Below are 23,879 nucleotides of genomic sequence, written 5' to 3' on the forward strand. Positions count from 1 at the left end.
AATTTAGGACACTTTGAGACATTACATTGTAAAATAGCTTGTTTTCTGTTCCTAAAGCTATCTTGTTCTGTGTTATAGCTACTAATCATCTCAATGTAAGTTTTAAATAAATGTATTTCTTTAGAGCTGATTTGCACTGTGATTTTTCCTTTTGAACTCTGCACCATTGAATGTAATTGCTTTCTTCCTCCCCTCTTATTCCCTTCAGTCATGCAACCCTTGGCTCCCTTAAGTTGAACATTTTCCAGTACTCTTACAAGTTTAAACACTGCATTTATTTAAAAGAAAGAATTCTTATTGCTTGCTTAGACTTTTTATTAGCTAAATGAAGAGGCTCATACAGGTAGGGTACTTGTCGAGGCGGAATGCCTTACTTCATCGCGCAGTGCTAACCCTGTGAAGTTACCTCGTCTAGCTGCGTATTCCTCAACGTTGGCCAGCCCTGGTACCACACAGCAGCTCAGAGCGCTGCGGTATATACTCATGTCGTGAGCATCATACCACTCTTCGCTCTTTTCATCATAGCACTCAACATTAAAGGTGGTGGTAAAGCCATTAAAGCCACCCACCACAAACAAGAGGTCGTCTACCACCCCGATACCAAAATTGCTACGAGGAGTAAACATAGTGGGGATTGTGCGCCAGATGTTAGCCGCTGGGCTGTAGACTTCTGCACTCCTAAGTCGATTAGCTCCGTCAAAGCCGCCTACCTGTGGACAGCGGAGGAAACACAGCTGGCTGTTAACCATCGCTTCTGTTTGCTGGGGATGCCCTCTTCGGGGGTTGGCGGGGGACCAGTGATTTCATACCTCCCTCTTCCACTATCTTCCATGGAAAGAAGCTTTCGGATTCTTCCCAGTGGTAGTGTAAACCTATTTGCTCATAGGAAATCTAGGGCTATAATTTTTGTTGTACAAAAGGAACTCACCGCATATACGTGTTCTCCATAAGCAATTACGCCTATTCCACTCCTCCTACTTCTCATGGGTGCTATGACTGTCCACTGATTACTCTCAGCGTTGTACACTTCTGCCGTTGACAGGCATTCGTTTCCGTTAAACCCACCACATATGTAGACCTGTGTGAAGAGAGTTCCAAGATTATTAAAACTGGGGAGTAGAAAGAAAGGGTGTGTATATGCTGGTGGCTGGGGGCAGGGGACACTTCTGATGCCAGTCTTCAGTCTGAGTTTCTTTTTTCCACGTGCGCGTGCGTCGCTTTTTAATAAGTAAAATCAGAAAAGATAGTCATTTGATGAAGGAGTTAGTGTTGCAGAGTGAATACTGCCAATACTGCCACTTCTGTTTTCCATCCATTATTTCCAGGCCTGTTTGCTTTCACATCTCCTAACCCCAGCTTCCCCCGGGGTCTTACCTTTCCATGGAGTGTCGTGGCGCTCGCATCACTCCTCTGTTCATGCATGGGGGCAATGAGTGTCCATTGGTTGGTCTCTGGCTCATAACGTTCAGCAGTGTTGAGACGCACGTAGCCATCAAATCCTCCCATGGCGTAAATAAAATTACCGAGGACTGTCACGCTGACGTAGCAACGCTTGGAGTGCATCGGGGACACCTGGTGCCATGTTTTCTTGACTGGGTTAAAACGCTTGACACTATTGAAATAGTCTATACTATCGAACCCCCCAATGATATAAACATAGCCTTTCAAATAAGCTGTCCCATGGTAGGCACGAGGACTCTCTTCCTCACAAGTGACGTTCAGCCATCTATCTGCCCGAGCATCATATGCCTCAATGGTATTGGTGGGGCTCCCACCGCTCCAGCCACCAATTGCAAATAGGATGGCGTAGGGCAGGCGGGGCCTGGTGAGTGGGTTGGTGAAGTCCGAATTAGAAGATCCGTTCATGTTTAGGTCATACATGGCCTTCAGTGCGTTAATGATGACTGGCTTGCATTCCTCGCTGTCTTTGACATAGTCGTTCATCTTAACGTTGGTCATGAAGTATTCAGCATGCATCAGACCCAGGCGAACCTAAGAAGGACATAGAGAAAGTCATTCAGATGAGGTATGGTGTCTGGAAAACCCGTGTCCTTAAGCCCGCAGTTTTACAGTCTCCTCTGAACACAGTAGGATCATGTTTTGTTTCGTTTTTGTAACTTACAGCTCACAGTTTAAATATTTGTGTTTTGGAGGTGGTATACGTTGGATGCTGAGAATGAGCGAGATAGAAGCCGCCTCAGATGGTCACAGAGCTAGTCCATTCCTTGGCCCCTGGACAGGACTATTAGACCAGAAAAAGCCGTGGTCATTGTTCAGTAATTGGATATCTATGTCTCTATATGTAAAATAACATGAATTAGCACCAAATGGCTACAACTGAGGGCAATACTCATGATCTGGTTTCTTGTCCAGCTCCTGTTTTGGTTGGGGAAACTCACAGAAGGAAAGGGGTGAGAGGAAGACCCTTTAGAATTCTTTTGAAGGCCTGCCCTCTCCTTCCCCCACTACCAGGGAGAATCTTGGTCAAAGAGAATATCACTGGAGCAGAAGGAACTAGCAATGTCAAGGGCAAAGAAAATTGCAAAATTCCAGAGAATAGCAGGGGATGCCTTCTGTAGATGTACATATGTGAGTATATGTAAGTATAACTGCAGCCTCGGAATCTGTCAAACATCTGAGTATGGCTCTTGGGACAATCCCTCTGGGATAAATGAATCAAAAGTGAGCAATTAAGGGAATTCTCTGGCAGCCCAGTGGTTAGGACTCCAAGCTTCCACTGCAGGGGCATGGGTTCGATCCCTGGTTGTGGAACTAAGATCCCACAAACCATGTGGCACAGGCAAAAAAAAAAAAAAAAAAAAAGCAATTAAGCGTCCCACAAAAGAATAACTAAACGACCTTGGGAAGCAAGACTGAAATATGCTGTTTCCTATTTTGGGGGTCATAAGAAGTCCATTTTACAATGGCCTCAAATACAGCATCTTCTTGTTTGACGTTGAGCTCATCTTTCTCAATGATATCCTTAAGTTCAGTGACTGAGAGCTCTAAAAACTCTTCTGAGACTTTCACCATCTCCTCAAAGTTGTGCAGTATGAACGTGTAGGTCTTCCGCCGCAGCTCAGGGCAGTAGATGTAGTCTGTGAACTTGCAGATGCCGATACAATTATCCAAACACAGCTCCGACTCGAGGAACTCACAGCAAGCCCTGACGATACCCATGATGTTAAACTGGTCTGCAGCAACCAGCAGGTTCTCCATGTTGTCTGGTGTGATGGGGACGGTCCGGGTGTACGCATATTCGATAATTAGCTTCATCATGTCGGGGGTAATGCCAGGGATGTTGTATACCTTCTTTTCAATGTTGTTCCAGCCACTTGTAAACAAAGCTCTGGAAGAAAGAAAGAAACTAGCAGTCACTGAAATATTTCTCTCTAGTTTGCCACGTTCCCTACCCCCGCCACCTTCTCTTGTTGTGGAAAATCTGGACATTTTCCAAATAGTGTGCACGATAAGTGAATTGGAAATAAATTGGCGTGAGGAAGCGGGGGGAGGAGGGTAGGTTTTATACAGTGGTCAAGAGAACCTTTCCAAGAACTTTGGTCACTTTTATTCCTATCTTCATGATAAGTAGGCCTTTTCCCATTTGGTGGATGGAGAAACTGGTATCTACAGCTGGGAGTAAGACCCAGGTCTTTTTTTTTTTTTTTTTTTTAAACATCTTTATTGGGGTATAATTGCTTAGACCCAGGTCTTTTTCTGTCTCAGCCCATTGCCCACCAAATTCTATCTTAATTAAGGAAATTAAACTTGAGCAAATACACTTTTAAAACAAGTATTATTGGGCTTCCCTGGTGGCTCAGTGGTTGAGAGTCCGCCTGCCGACTGGGGGGACACGGGTTCGTGCCCCGGTCTGGGAAGATCCCACATGCCGCCGAGCGGCTGGGCCTGTGAGCCATGGCCACTGAGCCTGCGCGTCCGGAGCCTGTGCTCCGCAACGGGAGAGGCCGCACCAGTGAGAGGCCCGCGTACCGCAAAAAAACAAAACAAAAAAAAGCCAAGTATTGTTCAATCAACACATATCCGCATCTGATCGCTTCTCACCTCTCTCACTGCTACCTTCTTGGTGTGAGCCACCACCAGCTCTTGCCTAGATTATTGGAAGTAAACCTCCCAACTGATCTCTCTGCTTCTGCTTTTGACACCTCCAGAGTTTATAGTCTTATCCCAGACACCAGCATGATCCTTACGAGTTTATGCTCCTCTTCCGCTCGGAACCTTCCACTGACTTCCCTTGTTACTCAGAGTAAAATACAGAGTCCTTACCAAGGACTACAAAAGACCACTGAGATCTGGACCATGAATACCTCTCTAACCATATTTCCTCTCACCTTCCTCCTCACCTTGCTCCAGCCCTGCTGGCCTTGCTTTCCTTGAATACACCAGAGATGCTTCCATCTGTGCACTTTGCTTTGTACTCTGCCTGGAAGGCTCCCCCAAGATCTCCGTTATTTCCCAAGACCGCAGCCCCTTGAAGTCTTTGCTCAAATGTCACTTTGTCAGCAAAGTGATAATCCTATTTAAAATTACCACTGACCACTCTCTATCTTCCTTTTTTTCCCTAGCACTTATGACCTAATATGTATTCTATTTATTAAATGCCTGTTCCCCCTACTGGAAGGTAAACTTTACGAGAACAGGAATGTTTATACATTGTTTTATTTCCAGTACCTGTCACAAAATAGGCACTCAATAAATACTCATTGAATGAGTAAAATGACTACTATTCCACAACAACTTATTGGGTCCCTACTATGTAGCTAGGTACTTCTCTAGGTGTTGCAGAGGACAGAAGTCCCTGCCCTAATATATTTTTCCTCCCTTTTTCTAGGAAGTTTAAGGGAATGTGGGCTCAGAGGTCAAATTCTCTAGAGAAGAGGTCTGAAAACCTACAGCCTCTCGGCCAAATTCAGGCCAACTCTTGTTTTTGTACTGCACGTGAGCTAAGAATATTTTTTACATTTTTAAATGGGGAAAAAATTCTTTTCTTTTGGGGGAAAAATATTTTGTGACACCTGGAAATTAAATTCAAATTTCGGTATTCATAAATAACTTTATTGGAACACAGCCATGCCCTTTCATTTAGTATTGTCTATGGCTGCTTTCCTACTAAAAGCAGAGTGGAGTAGTTGTGACAGAGACTGTATGGCCTGCAAAGCTTAAAATAGTCACTATTTGGTCTTTTTGTATACCCTGCTCTAGGTCTAGATGAATGAGAATTTTTAGCAACGGGTGGCACGCACTTATCATATCTTCATTGGAACCGAGTACTCAAATATTTTCAGCTCATGAACAAAATAGGTCTTTTACTTCCTGGGTTCCAATAGTTTTGGCTCAAACTCCTTTTTTCTTCTGAAAAATATTTCCTTGGTTCTTTCCCCTCATCCCCCTTCCCACCCTCTCAGTCCTTGTTAATTTGTCACCCTGTTTGAGATAGTCTCAGATAGGGGCTTAAGGGGTGGCTGAAGTGGCACTGTCGTCTAGGTTTAAGTAGGAAACCCACTACAGGTGTCCAACCTTCCCAAAGTTTGGTTTGGGTGAAAATCAAAGAAAAAAAGCATCTGGCCCACCAATAGTTGGTTGAAATCTAGTTGAAAATGAGACAGAAGAGGCTCTGGCCCTAGCTGTGCCTCTTCAGAAGACAAAGGAGCCAGTCTACAGGAGCCCAGGGCTTTGACAGTGTCCCTAAACTTAAGATAATGGGGTGGGAAATATGAAATGAACCAAAATGTCTCAGAATGAGCCCCATTCCCCCTTTTGGCTTAGTCCAGCAACGCTGTTATACCTGAAGTAGGAACTGCAGCTACAGAGGATGTTCTTGTGGGCATTGAACTCAAAACCATTGACCTTGATGACCACGTCGCAGAGCTTGCCCTCTAGCCTAAGCTCGTTGAAGATCTCACAGGTCATCGCACTCATCTTCCTCTCCATGTGAGGCTGGTGGAAACCTGTGGAGGCCGCCGTGCTCTCCATCTCCATGGCACCCTGGGACAAGTGGAGCCAGGCTGCTCTCCTAGGGTGTCGGGGAGGATTGTAGGGGCTCTTTAGCCAGCTGTCACTCCTTCTTCCTACTACACCTTTCACATAGGGCCCAGCAGGCAGCCCAAGTTCCAGAATCCTGGGCCTGCTGTGACATCACTCTCAGGACTGTGATCTCAGGTTCTAGAACCCTCTCCTGTCCCTGTCCTCATTCCTCTCCCCCCCCCCACCTCCCCCATGGCATCACTCAGGCTGAAGACCACCCCACATCTTCCTCAACCAACCAGGAGCAGGACGTGACCACTAACATCACATAAGACTAGCTCCTGCTGCCCACTTCCGGTGCTCAGTTTGGCGTCTCTGTAGCAACCATCTACCTTCTTCCGCAGCTTGGCCCTTGGCTCCCGAGACACTGAGTTCAAGGAAACCGAGTCAGAGGAGGCAGAAGGGAGAAGTAAAGCTGATGGGTTTTCATTCTGGCCCAGATGTCCAGGGCCCTCCTGCCCTCTGGACTGAGTCACTGATCTCCTGTGATGAGGAGCGAGGCCCGTGAAGGAAGCACCTTCTGGATCTTCAACAGAACTCACTTATGGCTCCTTCACACCCCCTCCCATCTGCGGCCTTTTGGTCATGCAAACCTTAAGCCTGGAAACGTCCATTCCGGTTAGGGTTTTTGTTCTAAAAAGAGTGGCACCCACCCACGTAACCCCAGCCTCTTGGGACACTCCCCGTTCCCCACCCCCCACCCCCACCCCCTCGCCCCGGACCCGTTCCCAGTCCCCGCACCTCACCCCCCACCCCGCCCCGCGGAAGCGACGCCTGCGCAGTGGGGCCGCGGGGCGGTCGTTGTGCCCACGCCGCCAACAGGCCGGCGAGCGCCATGGCGGAGGAGGTGAGGCGGGAGGAGGAGACCGGCGTGGGGCGGGCCCCGAACCCCCGGGCGCTCCGAGACCCCCACCGGGCCGCCTGGGCCTCGCCGCGCCACTGCGGCCCGTAGGCGCCCAGGCCCGGCCGGAGCCCCCGCTCGTCCCCCGCGCCCCCGGCCCGGCCTCGCCGGCCTCCCCTTGGGCGCAGCGCGGTGCCGGGGTCAGCGGTTCTCTCGGGTCTCGGGACAGGTGAGCCCCCTGATGAAGGCCACGGTTCTGATGCGGCAGCCCGGGCGGGTGCAGGAGATCGTGGGCGCCCTCCGCAAGGGCGGGGGAGACCGCTTACAGGTACCGCGGGGGGGGGCTGGGGATGTGGCCTGCCCAGTGCGCCTTCCCGCTTTGCTGCGGACGCCAGCAAGCATGCCTTCAGCCCCTAGAAATGGCCGGCTGCCCGAGGGCAAGCCTGTTTTGCCTTGGGGGAGAGCCCACCTGCCCAGAAACCTAGATTTCAAATTTCTCAGTAAGGTCGTGCTGTAGACAGAACGCACCCCACACCAGGCCTCCGGGTCTTGTCCTCGCTAGCCGAGGTTGGTGGGCTCCCCAAGAAGGCGCAGACGTGTAGATGGGCCAAAAGGTGGGGGCATCTTACGAAGGACCAGGGCATTGAGATGGGTGCTATTGACAGAGTGGAAGGGGTCCTGATTCTGCAGTCCCCACCCCCATCCTCGGAGAGGCTGGGTCTTCTCTGGGTTAGCACAGGTACTAACTAGGATTAGTTGTTCTTCCTTCGGCGCTTCCTGACTCCCCCCAGGGCTTTGCCCGCAGACCGGCACTGAGCTGTTTGGACTTCCATAATCATCCTCCCTGGCTGGCACAGGGCCACCCTGGAAGGAGCCTGTCTAGGCTTCATCTCTCTTTTGCATTTTAGGTCATTTCTGATTTTGACATGACCTTGAGCAGGTTTGCATATAATGGAAAGCAATGCCCTTCTTCTTACAGTAAGTCACATACTAGCTTCATTGGGCTGCACTGGACGATGGCTTATAAGGGGCAAGTAAAAGGAGTTCTGTGTTTTTGCAGATATTCTGGATAACAGCAAGATCATCAGTGAGGAGTGCCGGAAAGAGGTGGGTTACTCCCTTCTTTGCTCAGAAATGGCTATCATATACGACTTCCGGTGATTCTTGGTTAGGACCAAAGGTTCCAGGATTGAGACCTTAGAAGATGAATTTTTTAAAAAAATTGTTGTTATGCTCAGGTGGACCTAGTCTTAATACACTGAAACAGCTTTTCCTTATTGGCCAAGACACGTGATAATAGACGGTTGGAATATGCTTACTGCTATGTGTAGAACTGAATAGGAGACTGCGATGTTTGCTGTTTAACCCTCGCACAACTCCGAGAGGTGGCTAGAATCATTACCGTCTCCATTTAGCAGATGGGAAAACAGAGGCTTGGAGAGGTTTGAGCAACTTACCCGAGGTCATACAGCAAGATGCAGAGCTTGGTTTTCCCATAGATCTGACTCTGTTCCCGGACTCTTTCCTCTATATTATGCTCTTTCCTTGATCGTATAAATTTTCTTGGTAAGGCAGCAGGTACCAAGAAAGACTTCTGAATTAATGTCTGTGTATGAAACTCCCGTTTCCATAAGATGCATACAGATACTGTAAAGCGATCCCTGTAGCCTTGGAGTTCATTTTACTTTGCTACGCGTTCTTCCCATCAGTGTCCTCTTTGCCAGAGCAGAGCTGTGCTAGCCCCTCGTTTCTCTGCAGGTTGCTGAGCTCTTTCTGCTAAATAGCTATATCATTTAGTTCCACTTGATTATGAAGTTCACCAAATTGGTTACTAGGTGGTCTGTTGGTCTGCCGTATGGGTCGGATCTTCTAATACTCTGTCATGATTACTGGTTATTAAGATGGACAGTGAATTATAGACAGCTCTTCTGTTTCTACACCTGTCTCTCTGGTGATGCCACTTGCAGCTTAAGGTAGATTCTGGCTCCACCACTGATTACCTTTGGCAGGTCACTGTTTTTGGTTCCTCACATCCCTGATCATAGCAGCTTCCAGAGAGCTGCGTCCACAAATAAGACAATAGGTTTGGATGCCCTCTCTAGGATAAAGAAGCTAGAGAACATTAAGATTTGTGGCGTTGATGGGTTCCTGAAGAAATTAACAAAACAAAATTTATGTAAGAAATCTTTTTTCTTTTTAAAAATTTATATTCTGGGGGCTTCCCTGGTGGCGCAGTGGTTCAGAATCTGCCTGCCAATGCAGGGGACACGAGTTCGAGCCCTGGTCTGGGAGGATCCCACATGCCGCGGAGCAACTAGGCCCGTGTGCCACAGCTACTGAGCCTGCGTGTCTGGAGCCTGTGCTCCGCAACGAGAGAGGCAGCGATAGTGAGAGGCCCACGCACCGCTATGAAGAGTGGCCCCTGCTTGCCGCAACTAGAGAAAGCCCTCGCACAGAAACGAAGACCCAACACAGCCAAAAATAAAATAAATAAATTAAAAAAAAAAAAAGAAATTTATATTCTGTTGAATTCTGTTATACTTTCAGAAAAATGTTCTCACACTCAAGGAAACATTGAGAATCTTAACACATTTTAGGAGCTTTCTGTCTCTGTCACTCTTTGTATTTAACCCTCTTTTGGACTGATGGTCGGGGACTCCATTTGATCTCATAATATTCCAAGACCATGCACGGTATTAAAATTTTTTACTCAGTCAATCCTCATTTTTATTGGGCACTGTTACTGACTGAGCCCATGTGACACATGGTCCCTGAAGCAGCCTCCCTAGATTGTGGAAGGTGCTGGCATGTGGAAGGTGACCTTAGCCAGAGGAGGTGCACAGAGATGCTCCCCGTGAGGTTGTCCGTCCACCTGACGTTGGTCAGGTGGAGTTATCCCCTGACATGCTGTGTCCCAAGCTCCAGTCTTCTAGTTCACTTGAATGCTTTTTGCCAGATCTGTGTAAATTACCCTGCCTTTAAAGATCTGAATGCATCTAACTTGCAAAAGAAAGGAGCAATCTTTATGAAAGCGTGAGTGTGCTATTCTAGTTTTCTTTTTTTCCGACATACATTAAAATGAATCCCAAAGCACTAAAATGAAAAGTGTTTTTATCCATGTACGCCCCCCGCCAAAGTTATCTTGCCTACCACCTGAGAAAATGTACCACATTTTGGGAAATACAGCGTTAAATCAGTTCTTACTGATTAAGCGGGAGTGCAGGGGGATGGCCGGCTCTGCAGCTCCAGGTCACTCCCTTACCTGGAGTTGCATCTTCTAGGTGACTTTTTTCTCATGCTGGACTGTAGGACTCCGCTGGGGAAAACTTGATGTGGACTAAACGGCTTTTCTCTTCATTTCGATGTCACAGCTCAAAGCGCTCCTCCACCACTATTACCCAATTGAGATTGACCCACACCGGACCATCAAAGAGAAGTTACCTGACATGGTGGAATGGTAAGTGATGGTGGTGGTGAAACGCCCCTGGCCCTCACGATGCTTGGTCTGGACGGGGGCGTATTTTTCCTGAGCTTTGGTCAGATGCAGGCTCCTTTACCTTACTGAATGCTTAACTGAAGGCCACAAGCGCAGCTGCTAGAACAAATTGTCCAGATAAAGCCAGGCTACGTGTGGCTACTGCTAGAGTAGAGGGCTCACCAAGTATCCTTGGAATGAGTTAGAAGCCCCTTAGTTTGGGGCAATAAGTGCTTTGGGGCAATAACCCTCCTAAGGAAACCCGTATCACTGGGCAAAGCCCCAGTTCTCCATAGAGTGGGGTCACAGAGAAAGGGATTCAGAAGAGCTTTGACATCAGCAGCAACTTGTCCAGCTCTTCTGTGGCTGCTGTGTTGCTGTCTCACCCTCTTCCTTTAGGGACAAGCAGGGTCCTTCAGGAAATGGCTCTGGGGAAAAGGATGAGGCCTCCGCTGTCAGTACTTCCAGAGGAGACTCGGCCCTGAGATGGGAAAGGTCACTCTACATAGTGGTTTGAATTTGGGGTCTCGTGGGGTGTCTGTTTCCAGGTGGACCAAAGCACATGAGCTCCTGTGCCAGCAGAAGATTCGGAAGTTTCAGATAGCCCAGGTGGTGAGAGAGTCCAACGCAATGCTGAGGTGAGCTACCTGCTCTGGAAAATGTTTCTGCCGGACTGTTGGCGACGGGTTTGCTCACAAAAGAGAGGCTGGGAAGAATCGAAGAGGAGTTGGTTGCCGGGAGAGTCAGAAGCGATCTAGCACCATGAGTAGATGACGTGGAGAAGGTCTTGCTTTTCCTCTCTGGGCACGGCCAGAGAATTTTCTCTCCTTGGGTGTGTCCTAGGATGCAGTCTGCTGGTAGTGGATGTGGTGTGGATATGACCAGGGCTCCATCTCCTAGAACAAACAGCGTCTAGCTCATTCTTCCCAATGATAAAAAGACTTTTGGGGTCCCCATGGTGACTGGTGTTCTTTATCCAGACGTGGGAGTTGGCTGACCTAGGGCCCTTGATCATCCGTGGCCTTCACAGTGCAGCTGTGTGCTGGAGCGTTCTTTACTGGAGGAGGGATGAGGGCACGTAGAGGAAGGAGTCAACACGGGTGCCTTCCCTCAAGGATTGTGCGTCCTGATTGGGGAGAGAGGCTAGCTCGTGGAAAGCCAGGAGAGTAGACACGTGCAGACCCAGTAAGTGCCTGGGTGGGTTGGAGGTGTTCCCCAGGGAAGCTGCCTCAGGATAGCTGCCTGGTTGTATTTTGCTCAGGCAAAATAATACAGAAACAAACAAACAAAAAATGTGGTTATATGGTGTATATGAAGTTCAGGGGCAGGGAGAGCAAATCAATGGTGATGTGAAGTCAAAATGGGGGCGGTGGCATCGACTGGGAAGGAACATGAGGGAATCTTGACCTGATTAGTAAGTACACGTGTGTGAACATATGTAAACATTAACTGAGCTGACCACTTAAGATTAGTTCACTTTAATAATTTACTGTATATATTTTATACCACAATTTAAAATGTTTTTAAAAAATGTTAAAGATGTAACCCAAATAGAAAATAAAGAGCAGTCGCAGAGGCAGTGCCATTTCAGAACCGTTCACGTCACTTCAGGGATGGATACAAGACGTTCTTCAACACCCTCTCCCAGAACAGCATTCCCCTTTTCATCTTCTCCGCGGGCGTTGGGGATATCCTGGAAGAAATCATGCGGCAGAGGAAAGTGTTCCACCCGAACATCCACATCGTCTCTAACTACATGGAGTTTGATGAAGATGTGAGCTGGGGCTGGAAGAAGGGTGGGGACCGCCAGCCAGGGTGCTTCACCCTAAATGTTAACCCTGATGGGGGAGGGGGGAGGGAAGGCATGCCAGCTTCTTTGCCCTCAGCAGTTATTTATTTATTAGTGCCAGCTAAAGACAGTCGCTTTTGAAGGACCCACTCTTGGGTGTTTGGCTGACAGTCGACTCTGCCAGGGAGGACTGAGTTTAGGGCTCAGCCAGGCCCCGTGTCACTGTCATGGCTCGTGTGCCATCCTAGGTACTCAAGGGCTTGGACTTGGACTTGTTTTTCTTGAGCCAGAGGTGGGCTGCTCTGACTCACCCGTGTTCTGACTTCTTCCCCTTAAAACCAAGGCTGGAATTTTCATCCCTTTGACCTGTGGTTAGGGTGTGGCCCACAGCTGAGGTTAGCGCACATGTAGCCAGGCAGCGCTTGCTTGTATCACGGGCTTCATGCTTTCACCAGAGTAGGTGATCAACAATATTTGATGGTTCCTGTTAATTTAAACCAGGGGTTGTAAACTTTTTCTGTGAAAGACCAGGTAGTAAGTATCTCGGGCTTTGCGGGCAATATGATCTCTGTCACAACTACTCTGTCACACTAAAAAGCACCGGTAGACAAGATGTAAACAAATGGACCTGGCTGTGTTCCAGCAAAGCAATTTACAAAAATAGGCCAAATCTAGTCCACGGGCCCTAGCTTGCTGACCCCTAGTTGGATCACAATGAAATTTTGGCATTATCTGTGGCTTTCAGGATTCCCTTTCCTCTGTGGCAGAGACAGTGGAACACTGGTCCTGAATGGGTCTTTGTAGTCCTTCTGTCTGTCTCTTGTCTTGATTATTTAGGGCTTCCTAAAGGGATTCAAGGGCCAGCTCATACACACCTACAACAAGAACAGCTCCGTGTGCGAGAACTCTGGTTACTTCGAGCAGCTTCAGGGCAAAACCAACATCCTCCTGCTGGGAGACTCCATGGGGGACCTCACTATGGCTGATGGGGTTCCTGGCGTGGAGAACATTCTCAAGATTGGCTTCCTAAATGACAAGGTAGGTAGGAGACCCGGGTTCTTCATGGCCGGCTTCTCCTTCATTCCTGTTAACGAGTGCATATTGAACACCTTCTGTGGGCTAGACCCTGTGTGAAGTATGAGAGGCACAGAGGTCAGACACAAGCCATAGTCTCATAGGAAACAAAAGAGATACCCAGTGGTTACAGCTGTGCACGAAGCACACGGCGTGACCCAGAGGTCAGAGCACGTCATCAGAGCCCACACTTACCGAGTGCCGCGCACATTAACCCAGTTCATCCGTACAGTCACACTCTGAGGTAGTGACTGTTATACCCAGTTTACAGATGAGGAAACTGAGGCAAGGGGGTTAAGTAACTTGCCCAAGGTGACATAGTTTAGAAAGTGGCTGGGCTGATTACCAGTCCTCCTAAATCCTACCCAGCAAGGCATGATTGAGATGGGAGATGTTGGTATTCAGGATGTGGGTTTATAATTTAGAGAAGGAAAGCATAGGAACAGACCAGAGGTTGACAGGGGTGAAAACATAAGGTCACAGAGGGGCACAGTATGGCCTCAGGCTAGAAGGCCTCCAGTTCTCACCTCAGCCAGCAGGTGCTGAAGCCTCGTGAGGATTCAATCCAGAGAGATTAGAGATAACGTCTGACAGTTTTCGTTTCTAATCGTTGGGATGGTCCTTTTGGCACTGACCCAAGGGTTAATTGTGGCAGCCTGCATCCGTGGTGGCCATCTGTGTCTCCAAAGGGCAGGTCCCGGTAACCTTGAACTCCTCCCGGGGAGTCGCAGCTTGAACGCCCTCTTCCCCAGCCCCAGGTGGGCAACGTGGAGGGCAGGGCGCTGGGGGACTCTCGGTCTCTGCTCCCCCGGCAGGTGGAGGAGCGGCGCGAGCGCTACATGGACTCGTATGACATCGTGCTGGAGAAGGATGAGACGCTGGACGTGGTCAACGGGCTGCTGCAGCACGTCCTGCGGCAGAGGGACTGGACGGAGGTGCAGGGCTCCTGAGGGCGGCCGGGCTCAGGCCCCGCGGGCTGTGGTGCGGACGGGCTTCCCCGGAAGGCTACTCTGCTCTGAGCACTGCTCCTGCCTGTGCTGCAGGGAAGAGTCTGGGAGGCCGGGAGCTGCTGGCCCACGCCCCTCCCTCCCCCTTTCCCTGGCTTCGTGGTTTGTGTTCTCCAGAGCCTTGAGGGAGCCCTGCCAGCCCGGAGGGCAGCGAAAGCCATTCCAGATGAACTGTGGACCTACACAGGGTTAGCACTTTAGGAATCATTTGGTCCTGGGAATCTTTTTTCCAGTATTTTTTAACATGGGAAGCTGCTCTTCAAACAAATCTAATATGTGAAACAGATCAAAATAAAAAAAGGAAAACACAGAGCTGTTCCGATTGGGGTGGGGGTGGGGCAGAGCCTGTACCTCCTGGTTCTGGAGGCTCAGGAACCTCCGAGAAGCTGCTAGAGCTCCATGGAACACGGTTTGAAAACCCCTGAATTAGCCCAGGAGACCCTGAGCACAGCGAGCACAGCCTAGCGTGTCTGTGGGCGTCACGGTGAGCAGGCAGGGTTGGAAGGGTGTGTTTCTGACCCGGAATGGTTTGACTTGATTCTCATGCAGCCGTTAAACTTGAAATTCAGCTGAATCTGGCCGGCCCTGTATGCAGAGCCCCCTCTTGATGGGTCCCTAGAGTGATCCATATGAGTGTGGATTTTCACCGGGGCCCTTGGCTCCTGTCCTTCCTCCTCCTCCACGGCCACTGAAGTGTATGACTTAGGGCGGTTGAGTCGGGACCTGAAGGGAGCCGGTGCTCAGGGTAGTCGGATTCATTCCCTCATCCGCCTGCCTGGTGGCTGGTAAGTTGTGTTTGTCTGCAGCTCAGCGGAGAAAGTGATGGGAGTGTTGACCGAGGGCCAGCTGTGTGCACCCAGGTGCTGCAGGTGCCGTTCCATCCTCACAGGGATCCTGCAGGAGGTATGGGTCCACTTAGAAAGGACCAGTCCTTTGCCCAAAGGCCAGAGCTGGGAGCTCAAGCTGGGGTTGCAGTGTTTCCGACAGAGCCAGCCTTCTCTTCTGCATCACGCTGCCTCCACACGGACTTAGTTCAGGCTGTCCTGTTAGGCTTGGGGGAGGGTGGTTATCATCTGAGGCTGTCACCTCTGTCGACCCCGAGGTGCTCTCTGTGCTTTGGGACCAGGGAGTATCAGACGCTGGCGACCGCGGGGAGCAGCTCCGTCTCTCGGGGGATCTTGGGCAAGAGCTCGGTGCTTGTGGGGGCAGTTTGGGGTGTGAATCCAGTCACTTTCTCTCCCAAGCATCCCCCCCACCCCACCTCCTTGGATGGCTTGGGTCATCTCTGTCGCACTGGCCAGAGTCCAGCCAGGCAGGTGAGGGCAGATGGCCTGATTAGTGGCTGAAGCAACTCCTTCCTCAAGACACCAGAGGTTTGAACTCCATTACCTTTCTTTCTGGCAGGAGGGAGAAGCGCCAGGCAGGTGGTGACAGCTGGCGGCCAGGAGCAGGGAGAGGTGGGAACATCGCCGTATTAGAAACGATCTGTGTGAAAGGGGAATCTGACCTGTGTGGTTTAATTTAAGCCTTGAGCTTTGCATGTTGTGTTTGAGTTCAGGGAACTTGTTTTTCCATTCAGCTGGGACCCTTAGGAGACCAGGATCATGTCTCCAGGCCTCCCCTGCAGGCCCCTCTCTGTGGACACTTACCCCCCAGCCTCCCTCCATGGTGAGGGCCCCAGCTGGGCCTCAGGGAGGCAGGAGGCTGAGACCTAGGGACACAGGGTCTTGAGCAGAAGGGCCATGGAGATGGCCTGCTTTGCTCCCCTTCCTTAGACCCAGCACTTGGGTCTAAGCTTCCCGCCCCCAATCAAGAAAGACCGCATCCCGAGGACTTTGGTTTCGGACGTGTTTTATTTGGCACAAAGGAGAAGGGGGTCTGACACCAGTTTAGCCTTTTGAGTGTGCAGAGCTCTGCCCACCCCCCCTCACCCCCTCAATAATGAGCCCCTTTTCCACATTTATCTCAGCCCCGAACCAAGGATTTCATAGCCCTAAGATCCATCCAAGTAGGTTTCCTCATACCACCCCCCTTCATTTTTCTCTTGTTCTTTGGTCCCTAGAGAAGGCAGCCTTCTTTAGGGATAAGAGGAGACACAAAGCCCAGCCCTGAAGTGCAGCACCCCAGGGGCTCTTCAGCCACCACTGGACGGCAGCGAGGGGGCGTGGGACAGGTGAAGGGAACCGGACAGGTAAGGTAGGGCTGTCCCCCCGGAACCATCCCCTTCCCTAGGAACCAGCCGGAGCCGAGGGAGGAAAGCTGGGGGTTCATGTTCCTGGGGAGCTGCCAGGACCGAGGAATGGGGGCTGTGGGCAGGGGCGGGGGTGTGTGGGTTGAGGATGGTGAGGAAAAGTACAGGTAAAGGGGAAGTTTGGGGAGAGAAGGAAATTATGAGCTTGACCTTCCTCAGTGTCTGGTGACACGGAGGGGAGGTCTGAGCAAGGGGCCAGCAATGACCCCAGCCAACCCCCAAACTCCACCAATCCCCAGATTGGCTTTGTAATTCCAAAACTTTTAAGGAAGGGGTTTGGGGCTGGGAGAGAAAAACCAAATAGAGATCTGTGCTGTGGATTTTACTCTCGGGCAGTGGGAAAACCAGAGTTGTCCCCTCTGACCACTTTCTAGAAACTTCCAGACCTCATGCCAGCAGAGGGGAGGGTGACTGTTGGGAAGTCAGCCCCACTGCCCGCTGTCCCCCTCGACGACCTTTGCAGTTGGGCCCAGGCCTCTGCCCTTCAGAGCTCCTCGTGGACCCGCTCTTGGTCTTCATCCGACTTCAGCTTGAGTTCCTCGGCGGTGATGTTGCCATCCTGGTTGCGATCCTGATTCTGGAACATGTCTCCTATGGTTTTCTCAGGGTCCTGGCCAGGCAGGAGGCGTCCTTTGCCCTCACTGACTTGAGCCTTGATGAAGGTGGAGAACTGCAGCGAGGAGAGCCAAGGGGAGGGGGAGAGAGCATCCTGCCTGAGCAGCTGTGCTCACCTTGGGACGGGTCCCCAGGCGGAGGCCTTCCAGCGAGGACTGAGGAGAGGAGCTGGTTGGTGCTGCGTCCTGAGGGGGGCGGGGGCGGAGGGCGTGCCCAGGGTCGGGCAGCCAGGGGGCAGTGGGCTGCATGTGCCAGAGGCGAAGGCGGGATGAGGGGCTTAAGGCACACGGACCCGCAGCGGGGCAGCAACACGGGTGCAGACAGGATGGTGGACACACACTGTGTTCTCGTTAGATGCCACCGTGCAGGGTGGCTCCTGCCAGGTGACAGCGTGGGAGGGATTACTAGGAGCGAACTCCTCACCCACCTCCTCCGGGGGCACCTCGCCATCCTTGTTGAGGTCCATGTCTTCAAACAGGTTGGCAGGAGGGTCTTCGTGCCAAATAAACAGGTAGCCTGTGGGCAGCCCATCCTCCCGGGACATCAGCTCCACCTCAAACAGGAGCACAGCACTTCCAGGAACCCCCCGGGCTGGAGGGAGGGGAGGAGTAGAGAGAGGAAGGGTCTGGGCCCGGCTTCACTGCCTGCCCAGTGCGCTCCCAGCCTACAGGCCTCAGCTCCTGCCTTGGGGGCTGGAGAGTGGGGCATGGAATGGGAAGCATTGGGAAGGCCTCACTCACTCCTGCCAGCAGCCATCCAGGCTCCAGGGGGCAGGGGCAGAGGGGAGGAGGAAAGCCATCAGGCCAGTCTCTGCTCACCTCCGCTCTCCCCATGTGCCAGGTGCGGGGGGACCACCAGCTGCCGCCTCTCTCCCACACACATGCCCTGCAGGCCCGTGTCCAGGCCTTCGATCACCTTGTGGGCGCCCAGAGTCGCCTCCTGAGGGGCCCCGTAGTCGTGGCTGGGGGGAGAGCAGATTCCCGGGTCAGTGCTCATCCTGGTCCCTGGCAGGCCCAGGGCAGGGTGCGGGGACCCAGCAGTGCAGAGATAGGATCAATCCCCCTATCTCGTAACTAACTGCCCTGCCGTGTGGCCGGGGGCTCATCTCTCCCTGCTCGTTTCCCTCCACTGAGTGGAACTAGCAGCTCCCCTACTGCTTACTTCACCCTCCCTCTGCTTGTGGACTTAAGAATTTCAGCTTAGATGGGAACTTAGGGAGGCAGGGTCAGGGGTGCTGCTAGGAGGACTCCCCACGCCTGGGCCCACCCACCTGCCCAGCCCTGGCCCTGCCCCGGACCCACGAGGAGAAGAGCTTGGTGCCATCCAGCAGAGAGCAGTTGTAGTGGTAGCGAACAAAGTCCCCAAGCTTGGCCGTCTCGTTGCAGGTCTCCGGGGGCCGGGACAGTGTCTTGATTTCCACTGGATCTGCAGGGTTGTGGAAGTCGATGATGTGGACGTCGAAGATCAGCACAGCAGAGCCAGGGATCTTGTCTCCTGGGGCCAGAATGGGGGCGTGGATCAGCTGGAGTCTAGGAGGGGCTGCTCTAGGTCTCCATGGAGGCCCCAGACCTTCCCCATCCTGGGGTTTTAAACAAGGATGGGATGGGATGTTTGTCCACATAGTCAACTCTTGTAATATACTCTGTGGTGGTGAGGAGGCAGGCGAGGGGAGGGGCACGCCAGCTGGAAAGCGTTTCCCATATGTATCTTGCAACCTCCCAATAACTCACCCTGCTGATCGATGTGATTAGTTCCATTTTACAGGTGAGCACACAAAGGCTTCCAGCAAAGCTGGGACTCGAATCCAGGTCTCTTTGCTTCCCAGGGCTATGCTGTTTCTGTTCTTCCATAACCGCCCTCCCTCCCCAAGCTCAGGAGTCGGCTGCCTTTCTCCAGTGTGGAAGGGGAGAAGTGGGGGACTGCCCCCTGGAGAAAAGGATGGAGTCCTTGTGGTAGGAGTTGGGTGGGGGGCCAGTTTTTTCGATGAGAGGGGCAGAGCAATGGCTGGAATCCACCCCCTTCGCCCCTGCCCATCAGGGGGAAGGTCAGGAGGAACTGAGGTGTTGGCTTGGGGAACAGGGAGCATGCCTACCAGTCCCGTTCTCCCCATAGGCAAGGTGGGGGGGGATGGTGATTCTCCGGCGCTCCCCCATGCACGAGCCCTGCAGCCCCTGGTCCATCCCTGGGATGACATAGCCCTGCCCCACATAGGTATTGTAGGTGCTGTTTCGGGAGTAGCTGCAATACATACAAGGCGGGGAGGCGGGCAAGAGAGTCACAGCGGCCCCGCCCTTCCTGCAGCACAGAGCCGCCCCCAGCCCCCACCGTCGTCCTCAGGACCCCCCGGACCTGGAGTCAAAGAGGGTGCCATCCATCAGGGAGCCGTTGTAGTGGTAACGCATGAAGTCCCCAGCCACGGCTCTCCGGACACAGCCAGGTGGCAGCTCCAGTGTCTCCAGCTGGACCGCGTCCTTTGGGTTGTGGACGTCAATCAGTAGGACTTGGAAGACCAGGGAGGCCTGCGGGGGGATCACAGTCCCTGGGGAAGGGATAGGCTTGAACCATACACGTGGAGAGCAAAGCAGGGCTCTTCTCCACTCAGGAAGGCCTATGTGAGCATCGTGCAAAAAGGTGCTAACCCTGCTTTCCAGAGCCTTTGACGCCCATCAGTAGCCCCGGTTCTTCCTCTTTGAGGCCTGAGCTGAGCTTTCCCCAGGGCCAGCACCATCCCATATGAGCCTTTGTGTGAATCAGAATAAAGCACTTTTTTTTTTTTTTGGCTGTGCTTCGAGGCTTGCGGAATCTCAGTTCCCCAACCAGGGGTTGAACCCGGACCCCAGCAGTGACAGTGCCGAGTCCTAACCACCCAAGCACCCCTTCTTAGTGAGGTGATCACCAAGGGCTAGATTTCATCACTACTTGCCTCCCTGGCTGGGTGTCCTTGTGCAGTACTCAACCTGAACAACTATATGTGGCAGCCCACTTCTAGAGAATCCCCAAGTCCCTGCTCGCCCTCACCATAGCCTTTCTCGCCATAGGCCAGGAATGGAGGGATGACGATCTTCCTTCTCTCTCCAGGACACATGCCCAGCAGCCCCTGGTCCATGCCCTTGATCAGCCAGCCAGAGCCCACGTAGGTGTCGTAAGTGCCACCTCTACTGTAGCTGCAGAGAATGAGGGAGGGGTGAGGCTGCTGTTGGTGGGAGAGGCAGGAAGGCCCCCGACTCTCCGCTGCATGCCACAGTCCCTGGCGCCCCAGGGCTCCTTCCAGCCCTTACCTGGTGTCGAAGGCAGTGCCATCCAGCAGCGTGCCGTTGTAGTGGTAGCGGACAAAGTCGCTGTCCTGGACCATGCGGGGGCAGTGGGGCGGGCGCAGCAAGGTGCTCACCTGCACCGTGTCCGCCTTGTTCCACACATCCAGCAGGACCACATCGAAGTAGAGGGTGGCATCCGGGGGAATAAGCCCCGCTGTGTTTGGTGCAGCCCCCCGGAGTGGGGGGTGGAGTGGAGGTCTGAGCATCCTGCTTGGCCTCCCGCTCCACCATCCTTAGTTCCCCTTCTCCCAGGTCAAGCTAGGATCCTACCCAGGGCCCTATTGTTGCCCTTCCTCCCGCCCCAGGGGCAGGAGACGGAAAAGTCTAGTCCCAGACCTGCAGTGTGACCTTGGAAAGCCGCTCTCCCTCTCTGAGCTTCAGTTTTCTGGCCCTGGGCCCTTGCTCCTGCCTTCTGGTCTCCTCCACCCCCACGCCTGGGCCCCAGCTCTCCTCACCCACGCCGATGCTGCCATAGCCAAGGTGTGGAGGCACAATGAGGCGTCGCCGCTCGTTGACGCACATGCCCATGAGGCCTCGGTCCATGCCGGTGATGAGGCGCCCCACGCCCACCACGATGGCCACCAAGGTGTGGCGGTCATAGCTGGGGAGGGAGGGGACAGATGGGATACAGTGGCCTCTGCCCATGGTCACATACAGGCACAGGCGCACACAAGTGCACACACACACCACCCTCCCTACACAAAGGTGTAGATCCACAGGCTTCTCAACTCTTCAAGCCTCCCTCCTAGGTGGGCCGTGACTCCCACCTTAATAGGATGGGCTGTTACAAAAGGAAGTCCTCCAGGAGGCCAGGGGCTTTTATCTACCCTGGGGTGGGGGGATGGTGCCAGCAGTCCTATCTGCTGCTGCTATCTGCTGACAGAAAAGGAGTGGGAAGTGCAGACCCAGGGCGGGGTGGGGGGAGGGGTGTGGGTAGACCAGTTATCCAGCACTTAAATGATAAGGCTGAAGAAATGCTTGGCATTTTGCATTCATTATCTCTTTTTGGCTGCGCCGCATCTTTAGTTGTGGCACTTGGGATCTTCGATGCGGCATGCAGGATCTTTTAGTTGCGGCATGTGGGCTCTTAGCTGTGGCATGCGGAATCTAGTTCCCTGACCAGGGATCGAACCCGAGCTCCCTGCATTGGGAGCGCGGAGCCTTAACCGTTGGACCACCAGGGAAGTCCCTGCATTCATTATCTTATTTAATTCTCTCCCCTGTGAGGTGGGCATTATTATTATTATTTGCCGCACCATGCAGCTTGTGAGATCTTAGTTCCCCCACCAGGGATCAAAGCCGGGCCAAGCCGGGCCACAGCAGTGAAAGCGCCGAGTCCTAACCACTGGACCACCAGGGAATTCCCGAAACGGGCATTATTGATTTCATTTTTCTTACGAGAAAAATTGAGACTTGAGAGACCAAATGATTTGGCCAAGGTCACACAGCTAATGTGTGGTCTGTTGAACTCCAAAGCCCATGTTTGGGCCACTGCACCATCAGGTCACAGAAGAAAGGAAGGGAAAGCAGAGCTGGCTGGGGATAGGGATTGGTTTTCAATTTTGAAAAAGGCTACTCTGAAATGGCCATGGCTTTTACTTGATTTAGTTAGTTTTAAGTTTTAAGAAGTTAAGGAAAGATGGGAGATTATTATTTTGATGGAAGGTGTCATGGGTTGTGAAAGTTTTCCGAGCTCAGCACTGCTTGGATCCAACCTGGATCCAAGAGTCCCCATCAGAATCCCCGATAGGGAGGTCATTCTCCAACTCCCAACCCCTCCTCCACTCCTCGGTGGCCACAGGCTCACAGCTGTACTCCTGTCTACTGCCGATGCCGCGTTTTGCCCACTGAGCTGGTTGTACGGCCTGCTTCCTCCACAGTGCCGTTGTGAGAGCCCAAGCATGGCAAGAAGCTTCTACCAGTTAAACACTACCAAAGTTCTCCCCAGAGTCAAGGCTAATTAATGTGTACTGAACCCGCTTGCAGACCGTAAGGTACTGTGTGAAGTTCACTTTCATTCATCATCTTGAGTCCTAACATCAGCCTTAGGAAGTAGGGATGCAGTTTTCCAGACTGTTTCTTAATCTCCTTTTTTTCAGATGAGGAAAGTAAAGCTTAAAGAGGCAAAACTCCTTGTCCATGATCACAGCCTGGGTTTGAGTCCAGGGTCTTGGTCTCAGGAGTTCGTGTTCTTACCCCATAAACTTCCTGCCTCCAAAGCCACTAATTTCTATAGGCCGAGTTGTGTGTGCGACCTGGACCCAAGGTTTAACTGAGGCTGGCCTGGCATACAGCCCTGCCCCCACCGAGAAAAATGGACTTGCCAGAGCAGACGGAAAGCCTGGACACAGACCAGAAACCCATCTCTCAAACCCCAAGGCTGGCAAGATGGGCGGCAGCACTGACTTGGTCGAGCTAAGATGGAGGGAGATGAGGGTGCGGGATCACGGGGAGAGGGAGGCATGAAAACCCTCGGAGGAGCCCAGGGTGGCATGTGTGACTGTGTGACATGAAGGCAGACAGGGTCCTTACACCAAGGTATGCCCTGCACTCCCTGATCCATCCTGCTGTCTTAGAGTGCCCACCTACTTTACCCCGCTGGCTGCTAACCCCCCCTCCCCCTCCCCCCCAAACTCTACTTACTTCTTCTTCTCTAAACACAAAGGCACTGAAACCTGTGGCTGGAGCCAGAAAGGGAGTCGGGGTGGATGGAAAGGTAGAGGGGGCAGCAGGGACCATGCCCTTCCCCCTAACTCTGTGGACCAGAAAACCCCCTCTATGTCTTTAAATAGAGCACTGGTAAGTAAATAGAGCAGTTCACCTTGATTCTCAAGCACTCTGAGAGACAGAGGGAGTTTGTGTGAAAGAAACAGGCGTCTTCTGAGAGGCGAAGGTTTGAAATTGAGGGCAGGGATGTCTGGGGAGATGGACGTCTAGGAGTCCCCCCACCCAGGGTGCTGTGTTTGAGGTTAGGGGCTCACGGTGTGAGTAGGGAGCATGCAGACACAGCTTAAAAGCAGCAACGAGGGAACCCCAGGACTGAGAGAGCTTGGTCCCGGGCTCCGGGAAGGGAAATGGTGAGTCTGGGGGCACCCAAGCCATTACCTCGAGTCAAACTTCTTGCCGTCCTCGAAAGTACCGTTGTAGTGGTAGCGCACAAAATCCCCCATCTGCACTTCCCGGGGACAGGCCCTGGGGATGTGGTACCTCTCGATAACCACATCTTCCAGGGGGCTCCCGGCCGGGCTGGCGCGGCCCAGCCCCCTCCCCACGGCCTGCAGCAGTAGCAGCAGCAGCGACCGGAGGACGGTGTGGCTGGGGCGCCCCGCGCGGAACATGGTGCCTGGAGCTGGGACGGCCGGCAGTGAGGGCGAGCGAGAGAGCCGCCGCCGCCGCCAGACTCCTTGGCCCCCCTCCTCCCAGAGCTGGCTCCCCCTCTTCCTGTCCTCCATCCTCACCCCCGCCCTGGCT

At 52.4% G+C, this 23,879-nt stretch overlaps 3 protein-coding genes across 3 annotated transcripts; 1 reads left to right on the forward strand and 2 right to left on the reverse strand.

Annotated features, from left to right (window-relative positions):
* Positions 1–301: 301 nt before the first annotated feature.
* KLHL10 (kelch like family member 10) lies at positions 302–6,124 on the reverse strand. Its single transcript, XM_065896802.1, has 5 exons — positions 5,804–6,124; positions 2,860–3,349; positions 1,375–1,992; positions 929–1,078; positions 302–710 (listed from the first exon to the last, which is right to left on the reverse strand). The coding sequence occupies exons 1-5, from the start codon at positions 5,995–5,997 to the stop codon at positions 336–338; spliced, it is 1,827 nt and encodes a 608-aa protein (XP_065752874.1). The 5' UTR covers positions 5,998–6,124; the 3' UTR covers positions 302–335.
* A 702-nt stretch (positions 6,125–6,826) lies between these two features.
* NT5C3B (5'-nucleotidase, cytosolic IIIB) lies at positions 6,827–14,537 on the forward strand. The gene is made up of 9 exons (XM_065896803.1): positions 6,827–6,889; positions 7,113–7,211; positions 7,792–7,861; positions 7,944–7,990; positions 10,255–10,340; positions 10,907–10,996; positions 11,970–12,132; positions 12,985–13,185; positions 14,037–14,537. The coding sequence occupies exons 1-9, from the start codon at positions 6,878–6,880 to the stop codon at positions 14,169–14,171; spliced, it is 903 nt and encodes a 300-aa protein (XP_065752875.1). The 5' UTR covers positions 6,827–6,877; the 3' UTR covers positions 14,172–14,537.
* Positions 14,538–16,062: 1,525 nt separating this feature from the next.
* FKBP10 (FKBP prolyl isomerase 10) lies at positions 16,063–23,806 on the reverse strand. The gene is made up of 10 exons (XM_065896449.1): positions 23,514–23,806; positions 20,864–21,009; positions 20,373–20,562; positions 20,113–20,258; positions 19,444–19,633; positions 19,187–19,332; positions 18,396–18,588; positions 17,913–18,055; positions 17,522–17,685; positions 16,063–17,149 (listed from the first exon to the last, which is right to left on the reverse strand). Exons 1-10 carry the CDS (start codon positions 23,744–23,746, stop codon positions 16,964–16,966), a joined length of 1,737 nt encoding a protein of 578 aa, XP_065752521.1. The 5' UTR covers positions 23,747–23,806; the 3' UTR covers positions 16,063–16,963.
* Between the last annotated feature and the right edge of the window lie 73 nt (positions 23,807–23,879).

The sequence above is a fragment of the Phocoena phocoena genome, chromosome 19 (genome assembly GCF_963924675.1).
Source record: "Phocoena phocoena chromosome 19, mPhoPho1.1, whole genome shotgun sequence".
NCBI lineage: Eukaryota > Metazoa > Chordata > Mammalia > Artiodactyla > Phocoenidae > Phocoena > Phocoena phocoena.